Source organism: Somniosus microcephalus, chromosome 21 (assembly GCF_052327205.1).
Source record: "Somniosus microcephalus isolate GS21.2 chromosome 21, FLI_Smic_1.0, whole genome shotgun sequence".
In the NCBI taxonomy this organism is placed as follows: domain Eukaryota; kingdom Metazoa; phylum Chordata; class Chondrichthyes; order Squaliformes; family Somniosidae; genus Somniosus; species Somniosus microcephalus.
The window spans coordinates 74,042,333-74,058,019 of record NC_141007.1 but is presented as its reverse complement, the minus strand read 5'-3'; the positions used below and the strand labels follow the sequence as shown (position 1 = coordinate 74,058,019).

General features: G+C 47.7%; 1 protein-coding gene across 1 annotated transcript; it reads right to left on the bottom strand.

The window, feature by feature from the left end:
• Positions 1-299: 299 nt before the first annotated feature.
• tefm (transcription elongation factor, mitochondrial) lies at positions 300-11,476 on the bottom strand. Its single transcript, XM_085963961.1, has 4 exons — positions 11,275-11,476; positions 5,308-5,786; positions 4,281-4,430; positions 300-2,777 (listed from the first exon to the last, which is right to left on the bottom strand). The coding sequence occupies exons 1-4, from the start codon at positions 11,309-11,311 to the stop codon at positions 2,346-2,348; spliced, it is 1,098 nt and encodes a 365-aa protein (XP_085820087.1). The 5' UTR covers positions 11,312-11,476; the 3' UTR covers positions 300-2,345.
• Positions 11,477-15,687: the final 4,211 nt, after the last annotated feature.

The following is a 15,687-nucleotide window of genomic DNA, read 5'->3' as shown; positions in this document are numbered from 1 at the left end:
CCCAACACTCGTCTGCTGGGAGAGGGGAGGATCTCACTGAACGAGTGCCTGTCCTAGGGTAGGGGTGGCCGAGCCTGGCACCACCAGCGACTACGCGGCCGAGATTGGGAACACGCCAAGCGAGGAGTTACAGGGGCAAACCCTGCTCCTCCCATCCGTGCAGCTTTGTACATTGAATTATTCCTCAGTCATACAATTACTGCAGTGAAATTATATTCCCAGCTCTCGCCATGATCCAGCTCAGAATTGTTGCTGGTCAGAAGCCAAAGGACAAATTCATTTATTAAAAAAAGAAGTAATTCCAGTGAAATCCTTTAATAATAAATAAACACAAGTCAGAACCGGTTGAAATGTACAATCACCTAGCTTTACAATGATCAGAATTCTTTAAGGACTTGCATTTATATAGCGCCTTTTTCCATCTCAGGTTGTCCTAGTGTTTTACAACCAATGAAGTGTTCAAAGATTGTAGCAGATCAGCAGTAAAATCAAACCAGAAATAGTGGATATGACTGTTCCCAAAGCAGGGCTGCGTTTAAACCACAGAACACAGTCCAGTCGGGGCGCAAATGAATCACCACCTGTGTGGTTTGTACACTGAATCCAGGTTAATGTTAAAATTTGAAGAACACTGGTACAGATTCAAAGATAGTGGGGAGACCTGCCATATTTCTCCCCTCCTCTCCAGAAGGAACTGACTCACAGCTGTATAGCCACATTTCCACCAGATAGCAATTAGGAGCAGGAATCCTACCCGATATCTCCACCACCCCCCCCTCCCCCCTCTCATCCAGCGCACCAAGACGGATTGCAGCACCCCAATCCCAACTCCTGAGCCGGCTGGGATCAGTTTAACTCACGCACGGGCCGGGAACTGGACCTTTGTCAGCTGTGGGCTGTTACCACCCACGACCTGGATGGTAACTGCCCAAACTCGGTGCTTGTCGGGCCGTAAACAGCCGCGGGGTAGGCGTGACGGTCAGTCCCTCGGCCTGAGCAGCATTCCAACCAAAATTCAAGAGGCAAAAGTCAACATCTAGCTCAGCGCACCCCAGTCCTGGGGCTGTAGATGTTGGGCTGTGGACAGGAGTGGGCTTGACTGTGAACCCACTTGTGGTCCAATATTGTGATTGGAGTTTGGGCTGACCATCTGAAGAGGTTGGCTTAGCCTGAACTCAATGAAACACATTAAACCCTGACTGCTATCAAACCACTAGCCCCCACCACACCACCCTTGCCCTCAGATTTTCGCTCCTTAACCCTACTTCATCTTTAGGCATTGGGATACATGTGGCTCTCCATTATCCAATCCCATGGGAAGGGCCATCAGGACAAAGACCAAACCCCTTTCTCATCCAGAGTGCGCATCTAGCGAGAGTCAATGGAGAGCGAACAGGAACTGAAACCTCCGACTGGTTTCTCCTCTCCCTCACTGTATCCTGCTGCCTCCCAGGCTGAAATCCATTATCAGAACAGAGCAGGATTTCAACCTGGGGCCTTTCTAGTCTGTGTAGCTCAGCGCCATACCATTTACACCCGCACCCCCCACCCCTCCTCTCCCACCACCCCCCCAATGCCCCCGATCATCGCTGACTCGCACCGGAGCCTTAGGATTACCACCCAGGAGCAGGAAAGACCCTGAACAGCAACTGGCCAGAGACAGGCCTACTGGAGCACCCTGCTGTCCTGGCCAATATTTATCCCTCAACATCACTAAAAACAGATTATCTGGTCATTATCACACTGCTGTTTGGGGGACCTTGATGTGCGCAAATTGGCTGCCGTGTTTCCTACATTACAACAATGACTACACTGAGGTGGTAAAAGCTGCTATTTAAGTAGAAGTTTGCCTTTCCTTCTTCTAAGACGTCCCAAGGGACCACCTGCTCCTACATTACTGATGCTGATGTGAACTGTTGGACAAAGCAGAAGGGAACTGGTCCAAGAATCCCTGAGCATCAGGCTGAAGATACTGCTCACTGCCGCATGCATTACGCTCAGCTCTGTGCTAAATGGGCTGCAATCTGCGCTGCCTCAGTGCCCCGGGGTTCAGGAAGGGGGAAAAAGTCGGGGCCTGAATGGGCGTCAGGATTTGGCTTGGTTGTGAAGCCCACTGCAGTTGAATAGCCGACCCGGCACTCACCATCCGGGCTCCTGCACGAGGAACGGCTACACGGGAGAAGTACTGGAAGGCGACCAAAGCATCACACGCCAGTGAGACATCAGCGAGGAGGGACGAGAAGAAAGTTTGGGAGAAATTCTTTTCTCTAAACACTCTGGAGAATGGCTTCTGTTAGGATACTGGCACCAACAGGAAGAGTCCCTCGCCAATCGCGGAGTGACGTTTAAGAATTGTTAAACAGAAATTCGTAGAAAGCGACGGCCTGCAGCAACGCATCACACATTTCCTCTCCCCGATCTGCACCTCCCTTCTGAAAGATTCTCCTGTAGCGGGAGAGGGTGTCCCGGGGGAACAGCACCCGCGGGTGCTCCTGCGTCACCGAGTCCGCCATGAGCCGCTGAACCAGTTCCCTGCCGCTGGTCCGAGACTCCCCCACCATCAGTTCAAAGTGCTTGCCGACAGCGGTGCGCACCGCGCTCAGCACCCTGTGCTGACGGTCCTCCGCGAAGTGCGCCCCCAGCAGCCCATACAGCATAGCCTCGACGGTGCGCAGGTGCAGTGTCACGGGGAACAGGTTGGTGTTCTGAACCGAAATACCCGGCTTCTCCAAGATGAAGAAATCTGCTTTGGGGATTTTTGAGACGGCCGAGGAAATCTGCAAAAACGGAAAAGAACGTAAGAACCATAGAATCTTCCAGTACAGCAGGAGGTAATTCGGCCCATCGTACCTGTGCCGGCTCTTTGAAAGAGCAATTCAATTAATCTCACTCCTCCTGCTCTTTCCCCATAGCCCTGCAATTCCCTTTTCGAAAGTTATTGAATCTGTTTCCAGTGCATTCCAGATCACAACAACCCACTGCGCAAAAATAAATTCTCATGTCCTCCCTGGTTCTTTTGTCAATTGTCTTAAATCTGTGTCCTCTGGTTACCGACCCACCTGCCAGTGGAAACGGTTTGAACCCGTCTGCTCATTTACCTTCCGTCAAGCTCAAGAGTAATCGGGACAGTGGCCCGGCCTGTTTCTAACCCCGCTCTGATCCGCAGGAGAGTAGCAGCTGTGATTCTGTCTGGCTCGAGAGTGGCGCTAAATGTGGCAGAGCTGCCAACAACCTGGCAAGGCATCGCACCGCGCCTGCAATTCCCATATTAACCTGTGCCGTTACGGAGAGGCAATGAGTGGAGGCCACGCACCTCTCCTGCTCCAACACCGCAGTTTCATCGGAACAGGAGGAAGCAATTCAGGCCTTCGAGCCTGTTCCGCCATTCAGTTAGATAATGGCTGATCTGCATCTCAACTCCACCTTGGTTCCGTAACCCTTAACCAACAAAAATCTATCAATCTCAGCTTTGAAATTTTCAATTGACCCCCCCAGCCTCAACAGCGTTTTGGGGGAGGAAAGGGAGTTCCCGATTTCCACTAGGTGTGAAGAAATGCTTCCTGACATCACCCCGAACGGCCTGGCTCTAATTTTAAGGTTATGCCCCTCTTGTTCTGGACATTCCTCCCCCCCCCCCCGCCCCAACCACTAGGGTTGCCAACAACGTTCCCGCTAAGCTGCGCGGCAGTCTGGAGGTCCTTGCACAGGCCGCTCACCGGCTTTTAAATGGCAGAAACCACGCATGCGCGAAAATTGAATAGGCCACGCAGCCACTTAAAAGGAACGCGTACGAGAAAAAATTAGAGGGAACATTGGTTGCCGACCCTTCAGTCTCCAGGAATTGAAGATTAATCTCCAGCACACTGCTGCGAGCAAAACCCAGGAGGAAAAGCATAGGGCCATAAAACAAATGGTGGGTTTGATTCATTTTCTTTGAACACTGTCATTTATTAGTTATTGGAGACAGGGGAATTAGGCTGTTTGACCGAGCGGGGCGGCTGGAGGCAGGAGATCATGCGATTAAACCTCCAGGAATTCGTCCTGTAAGAGTTGGTGACCCTAATCCCACCAGAGGAAACAGTTTCTCTCTACCTACTCACTCAATCAACTCCTTGAATCATCTTAAACACCACAATTATATCACCCTTTAATCTTCGACACTCGAGAGATTACAAGCCTCGGGAAAGGCCCGATAGTCCGCTTCTGCCTGGAGCAGTGCAGTGGGAGCCCGGAACAACTATGGAGAGAGAGAGAGAGAGAATCTTGCCGGGTTGACTTGCCTCCTCCAGGTAGATGGAGGGCAGGTAGGGGCCCTTCATGTACCGGTGACTCTCCTCCTGGTTCCAGTCCAGGACGGTCAGATTCCGATCCACATGAGCCCATGCGATCTTACGGATTCCAAACACGATCGACACGATGCTTTTTGCAGCCTTGTGGAGAAATGAAAGGATATATTTAGGTACAACTCCTTCCATCAGCCAGACTCTGCAACAGCCTGTGCATACTATTCTAAAATAAAGACCACATCTGTGGCAGCCCACAGGAGCACGAACCTGCAACACTCGGCCTGCCAGCTCCACTCTCAAATGCCATTAACATCTGAAGCAGGCGTGCTTATCACGGGCGGGCTCCTCACAGGCGGTTTCAAATGCAGCCACCACACACACAGCTATAGATTCAAAATCTTACATCTGCGCACACTTCCTACAAAGCCTTGCTTTCCAGTGTCACGTTTTTAATTTCAGTGTCAGCTTCCCACCCTCCTCGCATTATAAATTCCTGTCCCCGCATTTATAATGAAAATTGCCCAATCGCACTGTAATTAGACCCACCTCACTGATAGCACTCTCGCCTCGGAGTCAGAAAGAAGACTTGCATTTCTATGACACCTTTCACGACCACCGGACGTCCCAAAGCGCTTTACAGCCAATGAAGTACTTTTGAAGTGGAGTCACTGTTGTAATGTGGGAAGCGCGGCAGCCAATTTGCGCACAGCAAGCTCCCACAAACAGCAATGTGATAATGACCAGATAATCTGTTTTTAGTGATGTTGATTTGAGGGACACCGGGGATAACTCCCCTGCTCTTCTTTGAAATAGTGCCGTGGGATCTTTTACGTCCACCTGAGGGGGCAGACGAGTCTCGGTTTAATGTCTCGTCCGAAAGGTCGTGGATTCAAGTATATCCAGTACGCAGCCCGCACCGCCGGTACGAAGCTCCGGTACGCAGCCCGCAGCTCTGGTACACTGTCTGTATATCCAGTGTACAGTCTGTACGGCCTCCCCGGAGGTCGCTGCAGGCACTTACCAGAAGCCGCCGCCTTTCTACATCAGGTTTGATAAACTTCATTCCCTGGAGCTTCTTCTCCCTCCTCCCAGGCTCCTCGCAGGGGGTCAGGATTGACTGACACACTTTCATTATGGTCTTGTGCTTGAAGAGCGGCACCTCGAGCAGACTTCGCAGGTGGGTGAATGGCCCGCGCCCGTCCCTGTGCTCCACAATGTTGGCCGACTTCCTGCCGCGCAGCAGCTTGATGCCGGCCAGTTCCTCCCGGGTGGCCGTGTTCAGCACCCGCAGGACGGCCGCCCGCTGCTGGGGCGTATAGCGCTCGTCGATGTCATCGGCTTCCGGGTCAGGCGGCGAGCAGTCCAGGTCAGGCGGCGAGCAGTCCAGGTGTCGGAGCTCCGCGGGAGCGTAGTGGCCCTCCTTGCAGCAAGTGCAGCGGAGAAAGCGTTGGTGTCGCACCATGTCAGGGAGCCCGAGTCGCTGTAACGCACACTGCCGGCCTGGAGAAACACAGACACACCCTGTGAGACCAAGGCTTCTTCACATCTCTCCTGGCCAGCCACTCACCCACCTTGCACCCTCTGTAAACTTGAGCTTATCCAAAACTGCCCGTGTCCTAACTCACACCAAGTCCCGTTCACCCATCACCCCCTGTGCTCGCTGACCTACACTGGCTCCCGGTCCGGCAACGCCTCGATTTCAAAATTCTCATCCTTGTGTTCAAATCCCTCGATGGCCTCGCCCCTCCCTATCTCTGTAACCTCCTCCAGCCCAACAACCGCCCCAAGATCTCTGCGCTCCTCCAATTCTGGCCTCTTGAGCATCCCCGATTTTCATCGCTCCACCATTGGCGGCCGTGCCTTCAGCTGCCTGGGCCCCAAGCTCTGGAATTCCCTCCATTGGTATTCACACCAATTAGATTAATTAATTCAGATGTAGTCCGTGGCCAGGGTCAGGATGGTGTGACTAGAAGTGAGGCAGGTACGGGGATCCAGGAGGTAGTGTTGGAGGAGCCGCAGCTCTTGCACTTGTCCAACAGGTTCGAGGCTCTTACTCCCTGTGAGGATGGGAACAGGGACTGCGGGGAGGATGAGAAACCTGGCCACAGCACCGTGGAGCGGGGGGCCATTCAAGTGGGGGGAGTTAAAAGAAATGTTGTAGTGGTAGGGGATAGTATCGTTAGGGGGATAGATAGAGTTCTTTGCAGCCGAGAGCGAGAGTCCCGAAGGCTGTGTTGCCTGCCCGGTGCCAGGGTTAAGGATATCTCCTCTGGGCTGGAGAGAAACTTGGAGTGGGAGGGGGAGGATCCAGTTGTCGTGGTCCATGTTGGTACCAACGACATAGATAGGACAAGGAAGGAGGTTCTGCTGAGAGAGTTTGAGCAGCTAGGGGCCAAATTAAAAAGCAGAACCACAAGGGTAATAATCTCTGGATTATTACCTGAGCCACGAGCGAATTTGGCTAGGACAAATAAAATTAGAGAGTTAAATGCGTGGCTCAAAGACTGGTGTGGGAGAAATGGGTTTTGCTTCCTGGGACACTGGCACCAGTACTGGGGCAGGAGGGAGCTGTTCCGTTGGGACGGGCTTTACTTGGCCAGTGCTGGGACTAGAGTCCTGGCGGATCATATAACTAGGGCTGTAGAGAGGGCTTTAAACTAACTAGTGGGGGGGAGGTTCCTAGAGAGCAAATAATAAAAATGACAACAGAGAAGGTCATAGACTTAGGTAGCAGTGGGGAAATTAAAAACCAGAGCATGTCAGGAAGGGGCAGAAGGTATGGAGTAAAAGGTAAAGTAATAAAAAGGGCAAAAGCAGGAACTAAGTGTCACAAAACATATTTGAAAGTTCTCTATCTGAATGCACGTAGCATTCGTAACAAAATAGACGAGTTAATGGCACAAATAACTACATATGGGTATGATCTTGTGGCCATTACAGAAACATGGCTGCAGGGTGACAATGCCTGGGAATTAAACATACCAGGTTATTTAACGATCAAGAAGGACAGGCAGGGAGGTGGGGTGGCTATATTAATAAAGGAAGGAATCACTGTAATACAGAGAAATGATATTGGGTCAAAAGATCAGGATAATGAAACAGTTTGGGTGGAGGTATGGAATAATAAGGGGAAAAAAACACTAGTGGGCGTAGTCTATAGGCCTCCGAACAGTGGCAACTCTGTTGGACGGAGTATCAATCAGGAAATAGTTGAGGCTTGTAATAAGGGAACATCTATAATTATGGGGGATTTTAACTATCATATTAATTGGACAAATCAAATTGGGCAGGGCTGCCTTGAGGATGAGTTCATTGAGTGTATTAGGGATGGGTTTCTTGAGCAGTATGTAACTGAACCGACCAGGGGGCAAGCAACCTTAGATCTGGTCCTGTGTAACGAGACAGGATTAATTAAAAATGTCCTAGTAAAGGATCCCCTTGGAATGAGTGACCATAACATGGTTGAATTCCATATTCAATTAGAGGGTGAAAAGGTTGGTTCTCAAACAAGCGTGCTAAGCTTGAATAAAGGAGACTATGAAGGTATGAGAGCAGAATTGAGTAGAGTGGATTGGGAAAATAGATTAAAGGGTAAGACGATACATGATCAGTGGTGTACATTTAAGGAGTTATTTTACAACTTCCAAAAAATATATATTCCACTGAGAAGAAAGGGGTGTAAAAGAAAAGACAGCCATCCGTGGCTAAGTAAAGAAATTAAGGATAGTATTCGACTAAAAACAAGGGCATATAAGGTAGCCAAATCTAGTGGGAGGATAGAGGATTGGGAAAAGTTTAAAAGACAGCAAAAAATAACAAAAAGATTGATTAAGAAAGGGAAGATAGATTATGAAAGTAAATTAGCAAAAAATATAAAAACAGATAGTAAGAGTTTTTATAGTTATATAAAAAGAAAAAAGGGTGGCTAAAGTAAATGTTGGTCCCTTAGAGGATGAGACTGGGAAATTAATGGTGGGAAATATGGAGATGGCAAAAACACTGAATGAATATTTTATATCAGTCTTTACAGTAGAGGACACTCAGAATATCCCAACACTGGACAAACAGGGGGCTAAAGGGGGGGGGAGGAGCTAAACACGATCAAAATCACTAAGGAAGTGGTACTCGGTAAAATAATTGGAGTCAAGGCGGAAAAATCACCTGGACCTGATGGCTTACATCCTAGGGTCTTGAGGGAAGTGGCGGTAGGGATTGTGGATGCATTGGTAATAATTTTCCAAAACTCCCTGGACTCAGCAAAGGTCCCGGCAGACTGCTAATGTAACACCCTTATTTAAAAAGGGCAGTAGACAGAAGGCTGGAAACTATAGGCCGGTTAGCCTAACATCTGTGGTAGGTAAAATTTTGGAGTCCATTATTAAGGAGACAGTAACAGGACATTTGGATAATCATAATTTAATAGGACAAAGTCAGCATGGTTTTATGAAGGGGAAGTCATGTTTGACAAATTTGCTGGAGTTCTTTGAGGAAGTAACATATAGGGTGGATAAAGGGGAACCAGTGGACGTAGTGTATTTAGACTTCCAAAAGGCATTTGACAAGGTGCCACACAGATTATTGCTTAAGATAAAAAATCACGGGATTGGGGGTAATATTCTGGCATGGATAGAGGATTGGCTATCTAACAGAAGGCAGAGAGTTGGGATAAATGGTTCATTCTCAGACTGGCAATCAGTAACTAGTGGTGTTCCGCAGGGGTCAGTGCTGGGTCCCCAACTCTTTACAATCTATATTAACGATTTGGAGGAGGGGACCGAGTGTAACATATCAAAATTTGCAGATGATACTAAGATGGGAGGGAAAGTAGTGAGTGAGGAGGACATAAAAAACCTGCAAGGGGACATAGACAGGCTAAGTAAGTGGGCAGAGATTTGGCAGATGGAATACAATACTGGAAAGTGTGAGGTTATGCACTTGGCGGTAAAAATCGTAGAGCAAGTTATTATCTTAATGGCAAGAAACTGGAAAGTACTGAAGTACAAAGGGATCTGGGGGTCCTGGTGCACGAAACTCAAAAGGTTAGTATGCAGGTGCAGCAAGTGATTAAGAAGGCCAATGGAATGTTGGCTTTCATTGCTAGGGGGATAGAATATAAAAATAGGGAGGTATTGCTTCAGTTGTACAAGGTATTGGTGAGACCGCACCTGGAATACTGCGTACAGTTTTGGTGTCCATACTTAAGAAAGGACATACTTGCTCTCGAGTCAGTACAAAGAAGGTTTACTCGGTTAATCCCGGGGATGAGGGGATGGACATATGAGGAGAGGTTGAGTAGATTGGGACTCTACTCATTGGAGTTCAGAAGAATGAGAGGCGATCTTATTGAAACATATAAGATTGTGAAGGGGTTGGATCGGGTGGATGCGGGGAGGATGTTCCCGATGATGGGTGAAACTAGAACTAGGGGGCATAGTCTTAGAATAAGGGGCTGCTCTTTCAAAACTGAGATGAGGAGGAACTACTTCACTCAGAGGGTGGTAGGTCCATGGAATATGCTGCCCCAAAAAGCTGTAGAAGCTACATCATTACATAAATTTAAAACAGAAATAGACAATTTCCTAGAAGTAAAGGGAATTAAGGGTTACGGGGAGCGGGCAGGAATTTGGACATGAGTCTAGGTTCGGATCGGTCATGGCCCTGTGGGTAGCGGAGCGGGCCCAGGGGCCGTGTAGCCTGATCCTGCTCCTATTTCGTGTGTCTAATTCTGTTAGATTCAGGAGATGGTTCTGTGATAGTGGATTGGCGGTTAGGATCAGATCAGCCATGATCTTATTGAATGGCGGAGCAGGCTCGAGGGGCCGATTGGCCTACTCCTGCTCCTATTTCTTATGTTCTTATAAATTCCCTGCGTCTCGACCTCTCTCTCCTCTCTTTAAGATGCTCCTTAAAAAACCTCCCTCTTTGACCAAGTCTTTAATCACCTGTCCCAATATCTCATGGGGCTTGGTGTTGAATTTTGTTTGATAGTCGCTCCTGTTAAGCATCTAGGGACGTTTTACTATGTCAAAGTTATATAAATGCAAGTTGTTCACTTCAACAAAGTGAAGAGAAATTCCAAAAAATAACACTTCAAACTGCAGCTGTTACTATTTCGTCCCCCGAAGGCACTGGCTCTCGCTGGGGTTCGGTTCTGTGGGCACCTCACCCGAGTGGCCGTTCTTCATGTGTCAGCCTCTGACTTTAAACTGATGACGTGTCAAAGACTTGCATTTCTATAGCGCCTTTCATGTCCTCAGGACGTCCCAAAGCACTTTACAGCCAATAAAGTACTTTTAAAGTGCACTGTTGTAATGTAGGAAACGCAGCAGCCAATTTGCGCACAGCAAGCTCCCACAAACAGCAATGAGATAATGACCAGATCATCTGTTTTAGTGATGTTGGCGGAGGGACACCATGCCTGCTAAGGTGCGCAGGCCGCTCACCGGCTTTTGAATGGGAAAAACCGCGCATGCGCGAAAATTTGAATGTGCTGCGTAGCCGGTTAACGGGCCCGTGCCTGGAAAAAAAATTACAGGGAACATTGTTGAGGGATAAATATTGGCCCAGGACACCGGGGAGAACTCCCCTGCTATTCTTCAAAATCGTGGCCGTGGGATCTTTTACGTCCACTTGAGGGGGGAGGCTCTGTTTAACGTCTCATCCGAAAGGCGGCACCTCCGACAGTGCAGCACTCCCTCAGCACTGCCCTGGGAGTGTCAGCCTGGATTTTTGTGCTCAAATCTCTGGAATGGGACTTGAAACCACAACCTTCTGACTCAGAGGCAAGGGTGCTGCCCACTGAGCCACAGCTGACACTCGAAATGTTCCATCAAACCCGCTGGTGACACGTGTGTGATGCCCCCCTTGGTTGAATATCCCACAAGGTATCGCCCTGCAACTACATTAAATTATATCGCGTGTAAACCCAGCCTGCCTGTCTCTCCCTGGTAATAAAGAGGCTTCACCCAAGCGCTCTCCGGGCTTTTACCTCGAATCTCCAGCCGCCTCAGTCCCCTCGCCAACATGGCGGCAGGCCCGGTGCAGCCGCCAATCCGGTCCCTCCGGGTGAAGGTGTGCAACCACCAGCATCCTCCGGCGGACAACACTCGCCAGAACCGAGGTTCCTACCTGTTCCTTCACTGAGACCAAGAAGTACACGCAGGACCGCCTTTACTTCTATTCTAATTTTAATGTTTTTTTCAAATCAATGTTGTAGATAAAAAAGCTTCTTGCAGTGACAGCCCTGTAAGTAGCCTTAGTAATATAACTTTTATTTACATAGAACTTTTCACATGCTCAGGGTGTCCCAAGTGCTTCACAGCCAATGAATTGTTTCTTGAAATAACAACAGAAAATGCTGGAAAAACTCAGCAGGTCAGGCAACATCCGTGGACAGAAATTTTGCAGGCAAGGTTGGCAGGCGATTTTGCAGACAGCAAGTTGCTATAGCAGCTAGCAAATGACCGGGTGATCTGTTTGTGATGTCGACTGAGGGATGATTGTTGGCCAGGATAGTGAGAGAGTTTTGAAGAAGGGTTTGACCCGAAACGTCAACTCAAATTTCTCTCCACGGATCTTGCCTGACCTGCTGAGTTTTTCCAGCATTTTCTGTTGTTATTAGTGAGAGAGCTTTGCTGCTCTTAATAAGAACATGCCAATTGGGAGCAGGAGTAGGCCAAACGGCCCCTCGAGCCTGCTTCGCCATTCAGTAAGATCATGGCTGATCTTCTACCTCAACTCCACTTTCCCGCCCGATCTCCATATCCCTTAGTGCCCAAGAATCTATCGATCTCAGTCTTGAATATACTCAACGACTGAGCATCCACAGCCCTCTGTGGTAGAGAATTCAAAAAATTCACAACCCTCTGAGTGAAGCAATTTCTCCTCATCTCAGTCCTAAATGGCCGACCCCTTATTCTTAGAATATGACCCCTAGTTCTAGACTCTCCAGCCAGGAGAAACAGCCTCTCAGCACCTACCCTGTCAAGCCCTCTAAGAATTTTATCTTTCCTTTTATAATTCTTCAAATAGTACCTCGGGATCTTTGAACCAGCAGAAGGGAACTCAGGTTAAGATCAGATCTGAAAGATGGCACCTCCGACAGTGTAGCACTCCCTCTGCACTGGAGTGTCAGCCTAGATTTTGTGTTCAAGTCTCTGAAGTGGGACTTGAACCCACAGCTTTCTGATTCAGAGGCGAGAGTGCTGCCCACTGAGCCAAACTTTTAGTGATATTATTAAGTACTGGTAATAATATAAATATTAAGATATTTATATATCTCTTTCAGAGAGAAAGCTCAGGCATGATGGACCGAATGGTGACCTCATGTGCTGTATGATTCTATATGTTTATTGTTCATTATATTAGTTATAGTGATCAATAATTATTAATTACTAATTGATCTCTGTGGCATTGCACACCTGAGGGGGAGGTGAAAACCAAATGTTGTCTTCAGGCAAAGAGAGGTGAGGCTGGAGTATAATCGGAGCAGGGCTCAGACTTAATTTAGTCCCCAGTTTAAAGTAATACATTCTGTCCTTTTTTAATATATATATCCATTATAAATCCCTACGTTCACATTCCAGTGACCTCCGTGTATCACATTAAATTAGTGAGGACAATGTATAAAATTGGTTTGTATTCCTTTGAGTTTAGAAGGTTGATCTAATCAAGATGTTTAAAATGATAAAGTGTCAGCCAGTCTCAGTGGGTCGCACTCTCTCCTCTGAGTCATGAGGTTGTGGGTTCAAGTCCCACTCCAGAGACTTGAGCACAAAAATCTAGGCTGACACTCCAGTGCAGTGCTGAGAGAGTGCCGCACTGTCGAAGGTGACGTCTTTCGGATGAGACGTTAAACCGAGGCCCCGTCTGCCCTCTCAGGTGGACGTAAAAGATCCTATGGCACTATTTCGAAGAAGAGCAGGGGAGTTCTCCCCGGTGTCCTAGTCAATATTTATCCCTCAATCAACATCTCAAAAACATCTGGTCATTATCACATTTGTGGGACCTTGCTGTGCGCAAATTGGCTGCTGCGATTCCTACAAAGGAGGACCAAGAAGTTGATATGGAAAGAGAAAAAAGAATATGAGAGTAAATTAGCAAGAGACGTAAAAACAGGTTGTTAACATTTCTATAGGTGTGTAAATAGGAAGAGATTAGCGAAAGTAAATGTGGGCCCATTAGAGGCAGAGACAGGAGAAATTATAATGGGCAATAAGGAAATGGCAGAGACAGTAAACAAATACTTTGTATCTGTCTTCACGGTAGGAGACACAAAAAACATTCTGGAAATAATGGGGAACCAAGTGTCTGGAGAGAATGAGGAACTTAAAGAAATCAGTATAAGTAAAGACGTAGTACTGGAGAAATTAATGGGACTAAGTGGCGACAAATCCCCTGGACCTGCATCCTAGGGTTTTAAAAGAGGTAGCTGCAGAGATAGTGGATGCACTGGTATTAATCTTCCAGAATTCCCTAGATTCTAGAACAGTCCCCAAGGATTGGAAGGTAGCAAACATCATCCCGCTATTTAAGAAAGGAGGAAGTGAAAAGATGGCAAACTATAGGCCAGTTAGCCTGACAGCAGTAGAATCTATTGTTCGGGATGTGGTAACAGAGCAATTAGAAAATCATAATATGGCAGAGTCAACATGGTATTATGAAAGGGAAATCGTGTTTTTTTTAATTCGTTCACGGGATTGGCAACGCCAGCATTTATTGCCCATCCCTAATTGCCCTTGAGAAGGTGGTGGTAAGCTGCCTTCTTGAACCGCTGCAGTCCTTCTTTGTAGCGGGTTTGGTACAACGGAGTGACTTGCTGGGCCATTTCAGAGGGCAGTTAAGAGTCAACCACATTGCTGTGGGTCTGGAGTCACATATAGACCAGACCGGGTAAGGACGGCAGATTTCCTTCACTAAAGGACATTTGTGAACCAGATGAGTTTTTACAACAATCCGGTAGTTTCATGGTCACCATTACTGACACTAGCTTTTTATTCCAAATTTATTTAATTAACTGAATTTAAATTCCCAGCTGCCGTCGTGGGATTTGAACTCACCTTTCATGGATTACTAGTCCAGTAACATCACCACTATGCTACCGTACCCTAACAAATTTTGTGTTTGACAAATCTGTTAGAGTTCTTTGAAGATGTAACTAGTAGGATGGATAAGTGGGAACCAGTGGATGGGATGTACTTGGATTTTCAAAACGCATTCGATAAGGTGCCACACAAGAGGTTATTACATAAATTTAGTGCTCATGGGATGGGGGTAATATATTAGCATGGATTGAGGATTGGTTAACGGACAGAAATCAGAGAGTAGAAATAAACGGGTCATTTTCGGGTTGGCAGGCTGTAATTAGTGGGGTACCACAAGGATCAGTGATTGGGCCTCAGCTATTCACAATCTACATCAATGACTTAGATGAAGGGACTGAGTGTAACGTATCCAAGTTTGCTGATGATACAAAGTTAGGTGGGAAAGTAAGTTGTGAGGAGGACGCAAAGAGGCTGCAGAGAGATATAGACAGGTTGACTGAGTGGGCAACAACATGGCAAATGGAATACAATGTGGGGAAGTGTGAAGTTATCCACTTTGGTAGGAAAAACAAAAAGCAGAATATTTTTTGAATGGTGAGAGATTGGGAAATGTTTGCATTCAGAGGGACCTGGGTGTCCTTGTACATGAATCACTGAAAGTTAACATGCGGGCACAGCAAGCAATTAGGAAAGCAAATGGTATGTTAGCTTTTGTTACAAAGGGATTAGAGTATAAGAGTAAAGATTTCTTGCTACAATTATACAGGGCACACCTGGAGCACGGTGTACAGTTCTGGTCTCCTTACCTTAGGAAAGACATACTTGCCTTAAAGGGAGTGCAACGAAGGTTCACCAGACTGGTTCCTGGGATGAGGGGATTGTCCTCTGAGGAAAGATTGTTCAACTTCCGTCGCCTCCTGTCCAGATCCAAGGTCGTCCCATCCTCTGTCATTGAATTACAGTATGCAGACGACGCTTGCATCTGCGCTCACTCGGAGGTCGAACTCCAAACCATCGTCAACACCTTCACCGAAGTGTACGAGAGCATGGGCCTTACACTAAACAGCCGTAAGACAAAGGTCCTCTACCAACCTGCCCCCACCACACAGTACTGCCCTCCGATTATCAAAATCCACGACAAGGCCTTGGACAACGTGGACCACTTTCCATACCTCGAGAGCCTACTGTCAACAAGGGCAGATGTCGACGACGAAGTCCAACACCGCCTTCAGTGCGCCAGTGCAGCCTTCGGTCGCCTGAGGAAGAGAGTGTTTGAAGACCAGGACCTCAAACCCGGCACTAAGCTCATGGTCTACAGAGCAGCAGTGATACCCGCCCTGCTGTATGCCTCAGAGACA

Bases quoted from the DNA above. Each gene is read 5' to 3' on its own strand.
- tefm (XM_085963961.1), bottom strand. From the start codon at position 11,311: ATGTTGGCGAGGGGACTGAGGCGGCTGGAGATTCGAG. The intron at 5,787-11,274 runs GTAAAAGCCCGG...GTGTTTCTCCAG, and splicing joins GAGGCGGCTGGAGATTCGAG to GCCGGCAGTGTGCGTTACAG. The intron at 2,778-4,280 runs GCAAGTCAACCC...CCGTTTTTGCAG, and splicing joins CCTCCATCTACCTGGAGGAG to ATTTCCTCGGCCGTCTCAAA.